At 48.3% G+C, this 14,176-nt stretch overlaps 1 protein-coding gene across 1 annotated transcript in view; it reads right to left on the reverse strand.

Annotated features, from left to right (window-relative positions):
* The window catches only part of Ak7 (adenylate kinase 7), a 71,559-nt gene that overhangs the window by 52,083 nt on the left and 5,300 nt on the right, over positions 1-14,176 (reverse strand). Inside the window, exons 3-4 of the mRNA XM_046440518.2 lie at positions 11,330-11,438; positions 7,832-7,926 (exon numbers count right to left, since the gene is read on the reverse strand). Coding sequence (XP_046296474.1) covers positions 7,832-7,926; positions 11,330-11,438 — 204 coding nt within the window. The remainder of the gene's footprint in view (positions 1-7,831; positions 7,927-11,329; positions 11,439-14,176) is intronic.

The raw sequence follows: 14,176 nt of genomic DNA on the forward strand, positions 1-14,176 counted from the left end.
GAAACAGGTGACTGCCCTGCTGTAGAAGCCCACTTGCACACCCTTTGGAGAGACGGGAGGAGACTCAGATGGCTAGAGCCGAACTGGGAATTGGCAGAGGATTAAGCAGGCAATAGCCGGATTATCAGGGTTTATGGCCATGTTAGTAGTTTAGGTTTATTCTGAGAGTGACAGAGGATATTGAATGGTTTTAAGCTTTCTCAGCAGGATTGCAACATGATCTGAATTATATTTTAACAAGATCTCTTAGGCTATATCATGGAGAATGGCCCAGAAGAGTCGATGGCAGGCAACAGCCACACAGCAATTTTAAGCTAAGGGCTAAGGCTTGGGCCAGAAAGTTGCCAAGGACACAAAGAGAACTAGATGGCTTTCTGATATAATTTGGATGACGAGTTAATGGCATTTCCTGATGGACTGACTGAAGGTTGGAAATGAGGTTAGAACACTGATAATGGGGATGCCCTTGGGGGCAGAGAGAGAGACATAGCTTTTGAGAGGAAGATCAAGTTAAACCACCTCAATTCTGTGCACATAGTAGAAATTTGATGAATACATACTGTATGATCAGATGTCCTCTTTTTAAACTTCATTTCTTTTCATTTCATTGTTGTAGTGCTAGGGGTCAAACCCAGGGCCTAAGTCTGCTGGGCAGGTGCTCTATCGCTGAGTCACACCCCCAGCACCAGATTATCCATCCTCTCAAATCGGGTTGCCAGAAAAATACAGAGTACTCAGCTGAATTTGAATTTTACAAAAATGAATGATTTTCTATTGTAAGTAGAAGTAGGTCTTTAATACTTACACTAAAAAAAAAGACTCATGATGAAAATCACTTGTTGCTTATCTTAAATTCAAATTTAACTGAGTGCCCTTGTTTATATTTTGATTTCCTGACTCTGGCAACCCTACCCACATGGGGTCTGGAAACAGTGTGATCAGCTTTGCCTTGGAGATGAAATCAACTTGGTAGCTCCATAGACCTGGATAACACGACACAGCGGCCAGCCTGCCTGAGGGACTCTCCTCTGCTCCCTGTGACTCTGCCTGTGACACCCCTCCTTGTGGAATTTGACCCACCCTCAGTCCCATGGCTGCAGTTTTATAAGGTGAACTGCAAGGTTCTGAGGCAGGCCCTGTTTGTTTGGGTTTTGTTTTACTGTGCTCTTACATGTCTGCCAGGAAAGTGTTCCTCCGCTAGGCCACATCCCCAGGCCTGGCCATAGGCTTGTATTAAAGAAAAGGGAGATTAATTTCTTTGGCAGGCCGCACTGCATCCCATAAATTCAAATCAACCAGGACTGTAGATTCTGAGTGGTTATTTCTCTCTTCCTGCTTGTGAGGACGCCTGGTCGTGCATTTTCAACCTTTGCTACCAGTTGTTGGGTTGGGTTCCTTTGGTCCTTAATGGTCACTGTTACGACAATAACAACATAGTACATTTCACTTTTCTTTTTTTAAAAAGAGATGGGATTTTATTATGTGGCATAGGCTAGGGACTTGAGCAATCCTCCCACCTCAGCCTCCAACTAGCTGGGATGACACCCGAGTACCCCGCTTGACAATCTCCTTTCTAAAGGGTGGCTGATTGTGACCACCCGTGTGAGTCACATGCTGAATACTTATCCTAAGTGGCCATTATTTGTGTCAGCCAGAGCCTGTCAGTTTTTCTTACTCTGGACTATTTGGTTCATCAGGGTCACCTCTGGTTTCCTGTTTTCACTCACCCGTACAGAAACAAGAACACACAGACTTCAGAAACAGTTATGACAGGGGGAAAAAACAACCCCAGTATATATTGAAATTCTCTTACTTATTGAAATCAATACAAACCAAACATTTTGTCATATTCACCCTTTTGTGTCAAAACTGATTTTATGTAGTTTTGTATTTGCTTGGATGCTTTGGGCTGTAAATCACATACAAGCAAGTTGGAAATGGCCAAAGCACCAGGAAACTCATTTTCTGCCATACATGGGTGACTCTGGGAACCATGGGCTGGCCTGGCTCTGCTTTTCGGTTGCACCCTTGGCTCCATCTCCCTATGGGGGTGGCCATGCCCTGGCAGCAGAAGGGCAGCAGCAGGTCCAAGCTCCACAGGCAGACCTAGAACGTCCGCAGAGGGAGTGTGAGGACAAGTGCATGGAGTACTGTATACATGGCATACGTTAAGGGTGCCTGAGTGACAAACCACTCTCCTTGTGTTGGGCATGTGAGTGGCATACCGCTTACCCTGTAGGCACAGCCCTGGGTGTGAGGCCACATGTTGTGATCCCATCACTTGTTCCATAATCCGCTCCTCCGCTGGTCGCTGCAAGGACAGTTGGCCAGAAATTGCATTGGTGGCTGCCTGTAATCTGCTTACCTACTGCTTAAACATATATACATGGTAATTGCTCAATAAAATCAGACCTGCTTTCTGCTTGGTCTCCTGAGGTCTTGATTTGTGACTTTGCAGCCACTCTCTCCTCTACCCTTTTCTGTGGACCTCCTCGCTAGATGAGAGAGAGCCCATGCAAAGGAGAAGGACTACATCCTCACCGAGGACTCCGTTAATCAAGGAGCAGCCATACCCAGAGTCTCAGCTGGCTTCCTGTGCTGAGACTGGACCTTGCTGGTCTCCCGGCACATGGCTAGACCACACACCCTGGCTCTCCTGCAGCAGGTGTGCTCAGGTGGGTAGGTCGAGGTCACAGGGATTCACAGAAGTGATGAGCACCTTGACCCAGCTTGGTTCATAAAGTTGCCTGTGGCTCTACACAGACTTGGTGTAAATGTGCACACAGCCTGGGAGGCTTCTGGAAGGTGGCTGAGCCAGCTGAAGGAACCTCAGTCCCCAGTCAGAGTTCAAAGGAGAATTAATCATCAGGGGCACCTGTTTTACAAATCACATGTGCAAGAAATGAATTTCCAGCAGGGTGCACTGGTGCCCACCTGTAATCCTGCTGAGGCAGGAGGATTGCAAGGTTGAGGCCAGTCTTGGCAAATTAATGAGAGACTGTCTCAAAAAACAAAACCAAACCAAACCACAAAATAACAGTGTGGGCATTGTAGTTCAGTGGTAGAGCACTTGACTAGCATGGCTGAGATCTAGGGTTCAATCCCCAGTACTGCAAAAACTTCCACCATGTTTAAGCCATTTTGCATTTTGGGGGGTTGGTTTGTTACATCCTCACACTTCAGAATCAAGTTGTTGTCCACCCCTTAAACAGTTGTTGGCAAGAAGAATGGACCATCATGGTGGGTCTGGATCAGCTGGGAGCTGGGGCAGTTTCCCTTCCTTGGGTCTATGGATAGTGTGGACATCTGAACAAATCCAGCCTCTGCTGGCCAGGATGGCATGGCGACTACCTGACAGGAAGCCAGTTACATCCACACGGCCCTGGGTTCCCCCTTCCCTTCCGCGTGGCATGATGCTGTCGTGACTTGGCACAGTCCTCTGACTCCAATGAACCACAGTACACCGGTCAGGGTCCTGGCCGGAAAGCATGAACCTTCTCGCATGGGCATCTGAGTGCAGTTTAACAACAGGGCTATTAAGGAAGATGTGGGCAGGAGGCAGGGGAAGCCCCATGCCTGCAGCCATGACCACGATGCTCTGTACCACTCCTAAGTCCTAAAGTGTCAAGGAGCAAGTGATTAGAGCCTGGTGACAAAGTTGGGTGCGACAGGAGCAGCAGCCTGACGAGGGACAGCCCATCAGCAGCAACTCTGCAGAAGGGCACTGGGCGAGCAGATACCCTGACTCATTCTTGTTGTCTCTTCCTTCCTCTGGCCAGTGTGTCCCTTGGCCAGACAGAGGTGGGAGCCCAGGACAAGGCTGCCTGCTGCTGTAGGCTTCACAGTCAGAGACAGAGTGCTCTGGAGGGGCAGGTGGACAACATCCAGTGCACAGACCTACCATGGAGTTCCACTTCTCACAACTTGGCATGTCTCACAACCTTTGTCTCCCCAGCACTCCCAGGACAGCTCTGGAGGTATCTGGGCTTTCCAGCACCACCAGAACATTCCAGGCCCATCCAAACATTTACCAACCCACGGCAGGTACTGACTGCCTGCCACAAAATCCCAGAGCTACTAGGCTTGGCCCAGGGAGTCCACGATTACCATCTGTGCACCGGTGATGCCCAGAGGGCTGCTGGGGGCCACTGTGCAGAGTGACAGGGTTGAGGTATCTTCCATAAGCTCATGAGTTTCAATGATTTTTGCAGCTCATCATACTGGTGACTCCTCCTTAGAACCAGCTCCCAAGACTGTTAGATTTTCCTGGGATGATCACAAGGAGACAGAAGCAGAAAAGAGCTGAGGCTTTCTTGAGTTCCCAGACGTCCCCAGTCCCTATCCCCAGTGGCAGCTCTGTCCCTGGGTCGTAAGGCACTGTTCATGTCTTTGCAACGGCTTCCTCTTTCTGTTAAACTGACTCCAGCTGGACTGCCCTAACCGATGGTCCTCCTCAGCTCGTCCTGATTTCAGACAGAAGCCACATCTTCCTCTGCCACCTGCTCTTCTGCTGACTTCGTGGGGACAGACATGCTTGCTTTGTGTAGCCATGTTTTCCACCTATAACCCACCCCCCGTCCTCACTTCAAAAGCAAAGCTCAGATATAGTATCATTTCATCCATGAACATGTTATCAGTTTTATTGTAGCTAAATTTATTAATTATTCAAATATTTAAATTATTAGGACTTGTTTAAGAAATCCTTCCATATAAATTCTATAAGTTTTCTTTAAAAACTAAAGTTTTGCTTTTTACTCTAATTATGTGACCCACCTTGAAATGACATTTTGTGCGGAGAGAGGGAGAGTTCAGGAGGGCTGAAGGGAGTGTTCTGTGCCTTAACTGCTGTGAATGTGCGTAATCAGGCGTTTGTCCAAACCCAGTGCTGTGCAGGAACGGGGTCAACTTACTATATGTACGTACACCTTAGTAGACGTGATCTTTAAAATGATCATTAGCCACTAGGAAAATACAACAGAATCCAGTGCAAGGTGGGGGCCAGAGGACTCAGGAGCCAACCTAGGAGCTGTTTCTCCATATTTTCTCTGGGGGATCAATAATTCTTCACTGTTGGTTCAGGGGACTGATCCTCCCTGGTCTGCAAGGAGTTATAGGATCCCTGGTCTGGAGATCAGACCACTGTATTCCCCTGGCCACAGTGATAAGTTCAAGGTTAGACCTGTGACCTAAGACCTGGCCAAAGAGCATATTCCAGTCCTGGCATAAGACATGACCTAAGAGGAGAGTAAACGGAAGCTCAGGAGGCCCACACAGGGGCCGCTGGGAGTCAGAAGGAGCAGGGAGCTGACTGGCGGAGGAAGCCTGCTCTGAGGAGGAAAGAAGCCGTGGAAGAGGGCAAGCTCTGAGCACGTGACTCCAGCCTGGAGGTCCAGCTGTGCCTGCAGTTGCCACTTTGCTGAAGTCAATGGGGACAGTCAGTCAGGAAGACTGCAGGATGGTCAGCCAGTCCAGTGGTCAATGATTGTTTTGTAGGGGACTGCTATAGTTTAGATATGAGGCGACTCCTCCTTAGAACTGGCTCCCAAGACTGTTAGAATTTCCCGGGATGATCACAAGGAGATAGCAGCAGAGAAGAGCAGAGGCTCTGAAAGCATGTGTGACACAATGTAAGAATTTTCAGAGGTAAGACGATTGGGTTATGAGAGTCTTGAGCTAATCCGTGCTTTAATCCCCTGATAGGGGTTAACTGGGTGGTGTCTGCAAGCAGGTGTGGCTGGAGGACACAGGTCATGGGCAGAGTGACGCTGGGGTTTGTATTTTGTTCCAGGAGAGCAGAAGCCTCTCTGCTTCCTGATTGCCATGTCCTGAGCTGCTTTCCTCCTCCACACCCTCCATCATGCTAGATCTTGAACAAGTGACCCTTGAGACTCAACATTCACTTTCACACTGGGTAATGAATGACAATCCTTGAATCACTGACACTACCCAGAGCCAGCAGGAATTCACCACTGCAGTGGGGTCTCTCATCATTGCAAACCCTTGGCTTTGGCTGTGATGCCGAGGTGTTGAGGGGGATGCGCTTCTGTGTCTGGCCTCGCTCGGTCCAGGTCCCAGAGGTCCTCCAGGTCAGATACAGGCCCTCCTCCGGTTGTTGCCCACAGTGAAGCAGACCCTTTAATGGCTCCCGTCAGTTGGTTCTCCTTCAAGATCAGAGCCGTGGCGAAGCGGGATGTGCCTGACTATGAGCAATGACCATCACTGAGTGTCCACTTGGCAGTCCTTAATCACTTTACGTTTTGTTTCCAGGTCCATGACTTGATCTGACCTCTTCCTGTCAACATCAGCGGATTTTTGGTGAACAAAACAACTTGGGATTAAATCAAGAGCTGACAAACGAGATATGTGAGGGCTGCCAGCGTAATAGGGCCTGCTGTTTGACATTGAACCTTTCCTTTTTCAGTAAGGTGGAGGGCACTCTAACAACAAAGAGTATAGCACAGTGCTGGGAGCCATTAGCCAAGTAGGTATGACAATTTCCTTGCCAGCGTACCCCATGTTGCTTAGTGGAAGGACTCGTGGAAATAGGACATTTTGCAGTGACATTGCATGTAGGTGACCTTGCTCAAGGACCAGGGCGGATTAGGGTGTTCCCGGTTTAGGATAATCGGGTTTAGGGCGTTCCAGGTTTAAGATTATTCCTGCTGGGAATAGGGCGTATCCTGCTTCCTGAGTTCCCCTTGAGTTCTCACGGGATTCAGACAGTATATTTTGGGAGACAGAAGCCCAGTGGGGGTGGATTTGGGCAGAGAACGTGGATTTCCCCAGAACGTGTTTGTAGACGGCTGGTGTGAGTTTGGGAATAAAGAGTTGCTGTTTGAATCTACAAGCTGTGTGGTGGCTCGTGATTGTGTGCCCAGCCAGACTGCGGCATTTGTGCCCAGCCAGACTGCGGCAGCACAGGAAATGCATAAACCAGTAGCATGGTCTTGATTATCGAGAACCATGCACTAGGTGCTACACTTCTCCACAGCAGGCAGCTCATGAGGTTGGTTGGTCTGCACTGTATCACCCAAACACATGAGCGGCGCCTTGTGTCAGGACCTCAGGAATGTCCTTGCTCCATTACAACTTTATTGGACCACCCTACAGATGTGTCCCTCCATGACCAAACACCATTATGCAGTGCCTGACCACAGCTTACAAGGTAGCATTTTAGAATCCTCTGTTGTGGGAAGCCATCCTGACACGTGACTGGGCGGCTCCCGTTAAGGGTCTGAGGCTTCTGGCTGTGTCGGAATTTTCCCGGCCCTTTCCTGATGAGAGAACCCGTCAGTGTGGGGGTGTGACTGACCACTGACCCCGGGGGCCCAATCACTGACCCTGACCTTGGAGTGCAGTCCCCCCTCAACCTTCATTGGATGGAATTATCCCCTGAATTTCTTGTTCCCCAATAAAAGGCTACTCCCTGGCGTGTTCTCTCTCTCTCTCTCTCTCTCCTGCTAGCCCTGAGTAATCCTTGCTGCCCTGCTGGGCGGTTAGAGGTTGGAGCCAGAGAGGGGAGCCGTCTCGGACCTGGCAATAGAAATAAGGTAACTGAGTCTGTGTGTTTTATTTCAATCTCTTCTAGCTAACTTTTATGCCAAGAACCTCATTGATGAAACCATTGCGCAGGCCTCATGGTGGACTCTGTGTCCTGTAAACCAATGGAGTCCCGCAGAACCAACCAAATGGGCTTAGAAGCACTAGATTCAGCTGCACACCTGCAACAGGAGTAAGAAAGCACAGCTCACTGTACAAAGCTCCTTCCATATGTAGCCAGCAAGGCCTTGGGGTGAAAGGTTACCTAAAGGAAAGCTGAAGTTCTACTTACTGGGTCCAGAGGTTTGGATCGTGCCCAAGTCATCACGGTGGAGAGCAGAATAAATACCTTTCTCTTTTCAAAATGGCTGACTTCTTCACTCAGCGCTGCAGGACCAAAAAGCAGAGCAGTTATTTGGACCCATGCAGAATTTGCTTTAGCAATCACACCTACTATTAGATATCGGGGCGGGGGAGGGCTTGAAGTTTCTTCCTCAGCGAGCAATTTAGCTCCAGGGCGGGGGGTCACCTCTGAGGTTTCACCGTTCCATCCCCATCTATCTTCTCCCCAATCCTCCCTCCCATTGCCTGATCCCTTCTGGGCTCAGCTCAAAAGTTTAACCCCTTCCCAGGACCTGTGTGCTATTAAACCCAAACTCTTGGGACTGAGGTTCTGAAATTGAGGGTTTATTGAACCGTTCCGGGAGCTAGCTGGAACAGATCCTGGGACACGTTCTGCTACTGCAAGCTGAACACTGGGTGGCAGTTGGAAATGTCTCCACCTGACCCAAGAGCCAAGCAAGCGTACTACGGTGAGCATCGGGGGAAGAAAAGCATAAGCTGTTGACACGGAGGCCACACTGGTGCTGGATAAGAGGGGCCAGGAATGCCAGTGGGGATAGGAGGACAGTCCATAAGGAGAACTTGCTCCTCTGGATTGGTTGGGGCTGGTAGTCCAGAAAGTTTATATGTACCCAGGAGGCAGCAGTGGCACCTGAGGTCAGGTCCAGGGGTGGAACATACAGCCAGGAATGTGGAGCAGGTGGCTGCTAACTGACTGCAGTCCCTTCCTCTCTCCCCTGCCCCTCTGCCCTTCGTAATTAAGTTTAGGGATCTCAGAACTGTCTCTCATCAGGGCTTTCCCTTACTTGGGGGAGGGATGGGAATAATCCTGGCTGACATGAATTGGGACAGTTCATAGGTTTATTGGATTCTTACCCTGTGAGACAGGTCCTGATATCATGTCTGTTTTACAGATTCAGGACCCGAGGCCCAGTCTGCCCTGAATCAGGGAGGGGAGTGTTGGGGCAGGCGGTGCCATCCAGGCAGTGGCCTGCTGGGCTATGCCCCCACCCCTGCAGATATGGATGGAAGGGTGACTGCTGCCATGGTTTTGTCACACATTTAGGCGCTGCGCCTCCGTGAATGCATCTAGCAAGCGATTCCACTAAGATAGTCTTCATCTTGTAAATTTTCCAGAAAAAAGGTGTAAGCCTTAAAATGAGGTCTACTTGAGTTGTCAGAGGGTCTAGAAGATACAGGTTCAGTCTCATGAGGGGATTCACTAAACAATGAGCTAGGAAAACAAGGACATGGTGACATCCTGAATGGAGAAGGCGTGTGGCTTCCCACCCCAACGTGGGGAAGTATTAATGAATCAAGCTTAAGGACATTGTGTTTCACATATTTATCCCAAGTTCCAATGCTAATTTTAGTTTCTATTTTTATTCTAATAACAAAAAGATTGTCTCTTCAACCTCGTTTTGCTCTTTTGACCTTTCCGCTCGGCTGTGCTTCCGATCGGCCTATTTTGTGAACACTTGACACACTTTGAGGTCCTCTAACTGGGTGGCCCTTTCTATTTATGATATTTACAGCAGGTCTGAAATGATGTGCTTGTTCTCCTTCTGATCACACCATTTATGCAAATATGTAAATGTTTTCTTCTCATTTCTGATAATTTTCCCTGCTCTCCTACGTCCTCTTGCCTGCTTATAGGGGATAGGCGAGGTAGGAGAATTCTGAAAATTTAAAACCCAAGTTAATAAAACATTATTAAGAGTTATATGTATCTATTGTAAGAAAAGCAAAATCTAAGAATGCGCCTGAGTTAAGTGACAAAGTCCCCACTGCTGTTCCCCCAGCCCCACCAACCCCACAGCCCGCAGGCGACTGCCAAGAGAGGAAGGGTCCCTGAGTACACTTTCCTGCACACAGTCACCCTGTGGCTCAAAAACAATGCGATTCAGTCAAAGCTCTTCCTCCAAAAGGAGAAGTAAAATTTTCTTAATTATGTAAATCAGGATGAAGAAGACCCTGTGAAACACACTCCATGATCTACAGCTTATGGCAGGGAGTAGTCGCAAAGTCTGAGAAGTGATTGGATTCCCCTGAGGCTGTGGAGAGGTCCTAAGGGAGGAGGATGCACATCTGTCCCAACGGCTGCTGCTGTTTGGATCTCAAGTGTCCCCCAAAGGCTTAGTGCTGAAGGCTTGGTCCCCAGCTGATGGCACCCTTGGGAGGCAGTGGGAACTCTGGGGGTGGGGGACGGGTGGAAGGGAGCAGTCCCTGAGGGCGTGTCCTTGACAGGGATCTTGGCCCCTCCTCTCTGCTTCCCCATGAGGTGAGCTGCTCCCCTGGCACTACCCACCTTATCACCGGCCTCCTCACAGGCCCAAAGCAACAGGGCCTCCAACCTGGACTGAAACCTCTGAAACTGGGAAGCAAACTAAGCCTTTAAATTGTTTTTCTTAGCTATTTTGCACAGCAATGGAAAACTAAGTAACAAAAGGGCCATCCATACAGGCTGTTTTTTTTCCCCCAGGTGCTGAGAATTGAACCTGGGGCTTTGAGCAGGAAGTCACTTTGGGAAAGTAGGGACAGAGTAGAAAGGAAATGCAGGGAATTGTTGCTTTATTCTAAGCTCTACTGTGCTTTATAGTTCTGAAAACATCTAGATTTTATTTCAGAAAAAAAATGTTAGAAATTTAAAGAAAATTACAAGCATGCATTATAAGAAAAATCAATTTTTCAAACCTAGCACAAAATAAGTGCTCAAAACCATTAGCTCCAATTATTATTTCAGATGGTACAATAATATATCATCTGTAAGTATTTGCTAGGGGACACAATGTAGAGAGGAGGCACAATGCAGAGAGTAGGGCTTAAGCAAGCTCTGTTCCAAAAGATGACAGCGCTCATGTTTTTGATTTATGCCTCACTGAATAAAATTTAGGCACAAAGTTGTAAGTGAGAAATTGAACATTCCAAGCTCCACAAATCCATCATTTTCCTGAATATGTAAGTCATTCCTAGGTTCCATTCTATTTCCTTAATTTAGCCAAAAAATAGTTTTGCTATTGATTGAATTAAGCCGTTGGCAAAGTATTTACTGCCTGTTTTTATAAATAAACTTTTTTGGAACCCAGTCCTTTCACGTACATGCTGTTTACAGCTTCTTTTTCCTACACCCACAGAGCAGTTGGCTTACAACTAACTCCACAGACATAGTCAGTAGCACCGATTGCATACTTTAGGTAAGTCAGTTTTCCCATGGCCCTAATTTATCTAATGTTCATTAGATGACTCTTAGACAAAGAAAGATGCACAAAAATAATGCCCTTTACAACTATAAAGTGTAAATAAGAGACCAGGGACCAGGGGTGGAGCTCAGTGTCAAAGCACTTGCCACGCATTCTTGAGCCCAGGGTTCAATCCGCAGCAACTCCAAAAAAAAAAAAAAAGGTCAATAAAAGATGAGCTGCTGAGGTAAGAGTGCCCCCTCACTGACCGGACACTGCCCACACAGCCTCCTCCACTTGCTGCGAGCTCTCAGTGATGTTGTAAATGACCACGTCACACTCCAGCAGGCGCAGGAGAAGGTCTTCTCTGGAGATGGTCTGGAAAGAGAAGTGACAGTCTCTTGCAGAGGGCTAACACGATGACCTTGATATTTAGACAGGATGGCAACTTCCAGATCAGGCTGCCTGGAGGAGTAAGTACCACGGAAACATTTGCAGAAGGATTTGGATGTAACATGAACATTTGGCTCCTTTCTGTGTGGAGTTTTCAAGTGACAAAGAAGTCTGAGGAAACAGCCTGGAACAGGTGATTAAAAATGGTGCAACAATCTCGGGTCCTCCCTCTGCATGCCGTTCCCACCCCAGCTCAGACCATGTTGGAGGACCACGAGTGAGCATTGAAAAGTGACTCAAACCCCATGCGAGATTATTTGAGCAGCTACGTATCAGGAATCACTTAGAAGTGCTGTGAGTAATTGGTTTGAATTATTGGGAACCCTCAAAATGGAAAGAATCTGGACGTAAGGTATCTTATTACACTTGATAGTTGGGACTATTTTAAAAACATGGAAACTAGCAGGGCATGGTGGCTTAATCCCAGCTACCTGGGAGGCTGATGCAGGAGGACTGATAGTTTGAGTCCAGCCTCAGCAAATTAGTGAAGCCCCAAGTAACTTAGCAAGATCGTGTCTCAATATAAAATATAAAAAAGGGCTGCAGATATAGCTCAGACCACTGAGCTATATCTGCAGACCTTTTATATATTTTACATTGAGACAGGATCTTACTAAGCACCCTGGGTTTATCCCCAGTACCAAAGATAAACAAATAAATATGGTCAGACCTATCCAGGATCAAATAGGTACATTTTCAAGAGAGTTGTTGTCCTGACCCACATTCCTGAATCCCTTTGTTCACCTGACAAAGATCTGTGGTTCTGCTTTTGGCCCTAGGATAGAGGCAAAATAATTAATGGCTATAAATGCATATGGTTGCTAATATTAAGGGCATCATGTATGTGCATGTGTGTGTGTGCGTTTTAGGGGAAAATTTTAGCAAATAAAAGACCTGGACTCAACTAAGCAAATGGCAGCCTGCTCTTGGAATGCTTATAAGAAGGCCTTCATCTGGGGCACAGTGTGGCCAGCAGAACAGGCTGCTTTGCAGCCCCCCCACTCACTCCCTCAGCCAAGCATCATCCTTGTATGGTGCGCAACCTGCATAGCTTCCCGTGGCAATCCTAAGTGTGTGAAAGGGGCTTAGAGGAACATTTGAGATTCAATGAACTTGAGAAAGATGTGATTATGTCTCATAGGAGCTGACATTTGAGTTGGGTTGGAGGGGCAAATATGAGCTCACTGGCAGAGTTTGGAATGCCCAGGGAACAGCAGGTGATTTGCCAAACAGAGGCATTTTTTTTTTTTTGGTACTGGGAATTGAACTCAGGGGCACTTGACTACTGAACACATCCTCAGCCCTGTTTTGTATTTTATTTTAAAACAGGGTCTCACTGAGAGGCTTAGTGCCTCAGTTTTGTTGAGGCTGGCTTTAATATTCTTTTTTTTTTTTAGTTTTCGGCAGACACAACATCTTTTTTTTTTTTTTTTTTTTTGTATGTGGTGCTGAGGATCGAACCCGGGCCGCACGCATGCCAGGCAAGCACACTACCCTTGAGCCACATCCCCAGCCCCTGAGGCTGGCTCTGAACTCACGATCTTCCTGCCTTCCTGCCTCAGCCTCCTGAGCTGTGGGATTACAAGTATGTGCCACGGTGTCCGACCAAATAGAGGCACCTTTCACAACACGGACCAGCTCCACGTTTTCCATGCTCAACTCCCCCTCCCTTCTCTGTCACTCTGCTTCTTCCCACTGGCTCCCCACAACCGGGCACTAGCTATACTGGCTCTTTCTAGTTGAAAGCGCAGGATGTGCTGGGTTGTTTCTTTCCCCCTCATCTGCCTGGCAAGCCTGACTCAGTCTGGAGGCCCAGCCTCATCTCCAGGAGGCTCCTGGATCAGAAGGTCAGGGGGAGTGAGGGGCCTCACTGTCTGGGATCTGAAGCTGCATTTGCCTGTCTGTGGATCAGGCCAGAGCTTGTCCCCTTGACCTTCAAGGTGCTCAGGGTGCTGCTGTGTGTGCCCCTGGTGCACCTAGCTCCTGGTCTGCTATGGAGCTCCTGCTGGGCTGTGAGCTCTCTATCTATGGACCCCGGATCTGCTCCGTGCACATTCACTGAGTCAGATCTGGGGGCACACGAGAGCCCTGGGATCTGAATGCATGCGAGTGCCAGCTGGGAGGCTTGGGAGCTCTCAAAGGTGGCCGAGGACCATGCCCAGTGGGCTGTGGGAGGCGAGGTGGGTTAGGAGCCCACAGCGACAGAGGCCTTCAGCTTGTGTGGGAGACCAATCTTGCTTGTGACTGAGTCACACTCCCTGGCTGGGTGCTGAGGCGCTCAGTCACAGAAATGTGGCAGAGCTTTCCCCACCCTTCTTGGGTTTGAGGGTCGGTGTCTCAGTGTCGTGCATGGGTGTGTCTTGCTACAGCCCCATGGATGGAGCTACACTCACTTGTTCCTTTGTAATATAACCCCTTGCCCTGTTTAGGATAGAATCTTCCATGGAAGTGCCTTGTGTGTGTCCCCTTCTCTTACTGTGCCCTTGGGTGTGGCCTACCCAGGTGTCAGTCAACCTGCTGACAGTGGACATCATGAAGATAGACTCAGCCCCCTGAAACCTGACCCCTTGCCTCATTTGAACAGCTTCTCCTCAATAAAAGGGGTCAGCACGTGTGTGTGCTCTCTCTCTCTCTCTCTCTCTCTCTCTCTCTTCCTGCGGACC

Source organism: Marmota monax, unplaced genomic scaffold, assembly GCF_021218885.2.
Source record: "Marmota monax isolate L192 unplaced genomic scaffold, Marmota_monax_Labrador192_F-V1.1 WCK01_AAM20220418_F8-fsc00017, whole genome shotgun sequence".
NCBI classification, from domain to species: domain Eukaryota; kingdom Metazoa; phylum Chordata; class Mammalia; order Rodentia; family Sciuridae; genus Marmota; species Marmota monax.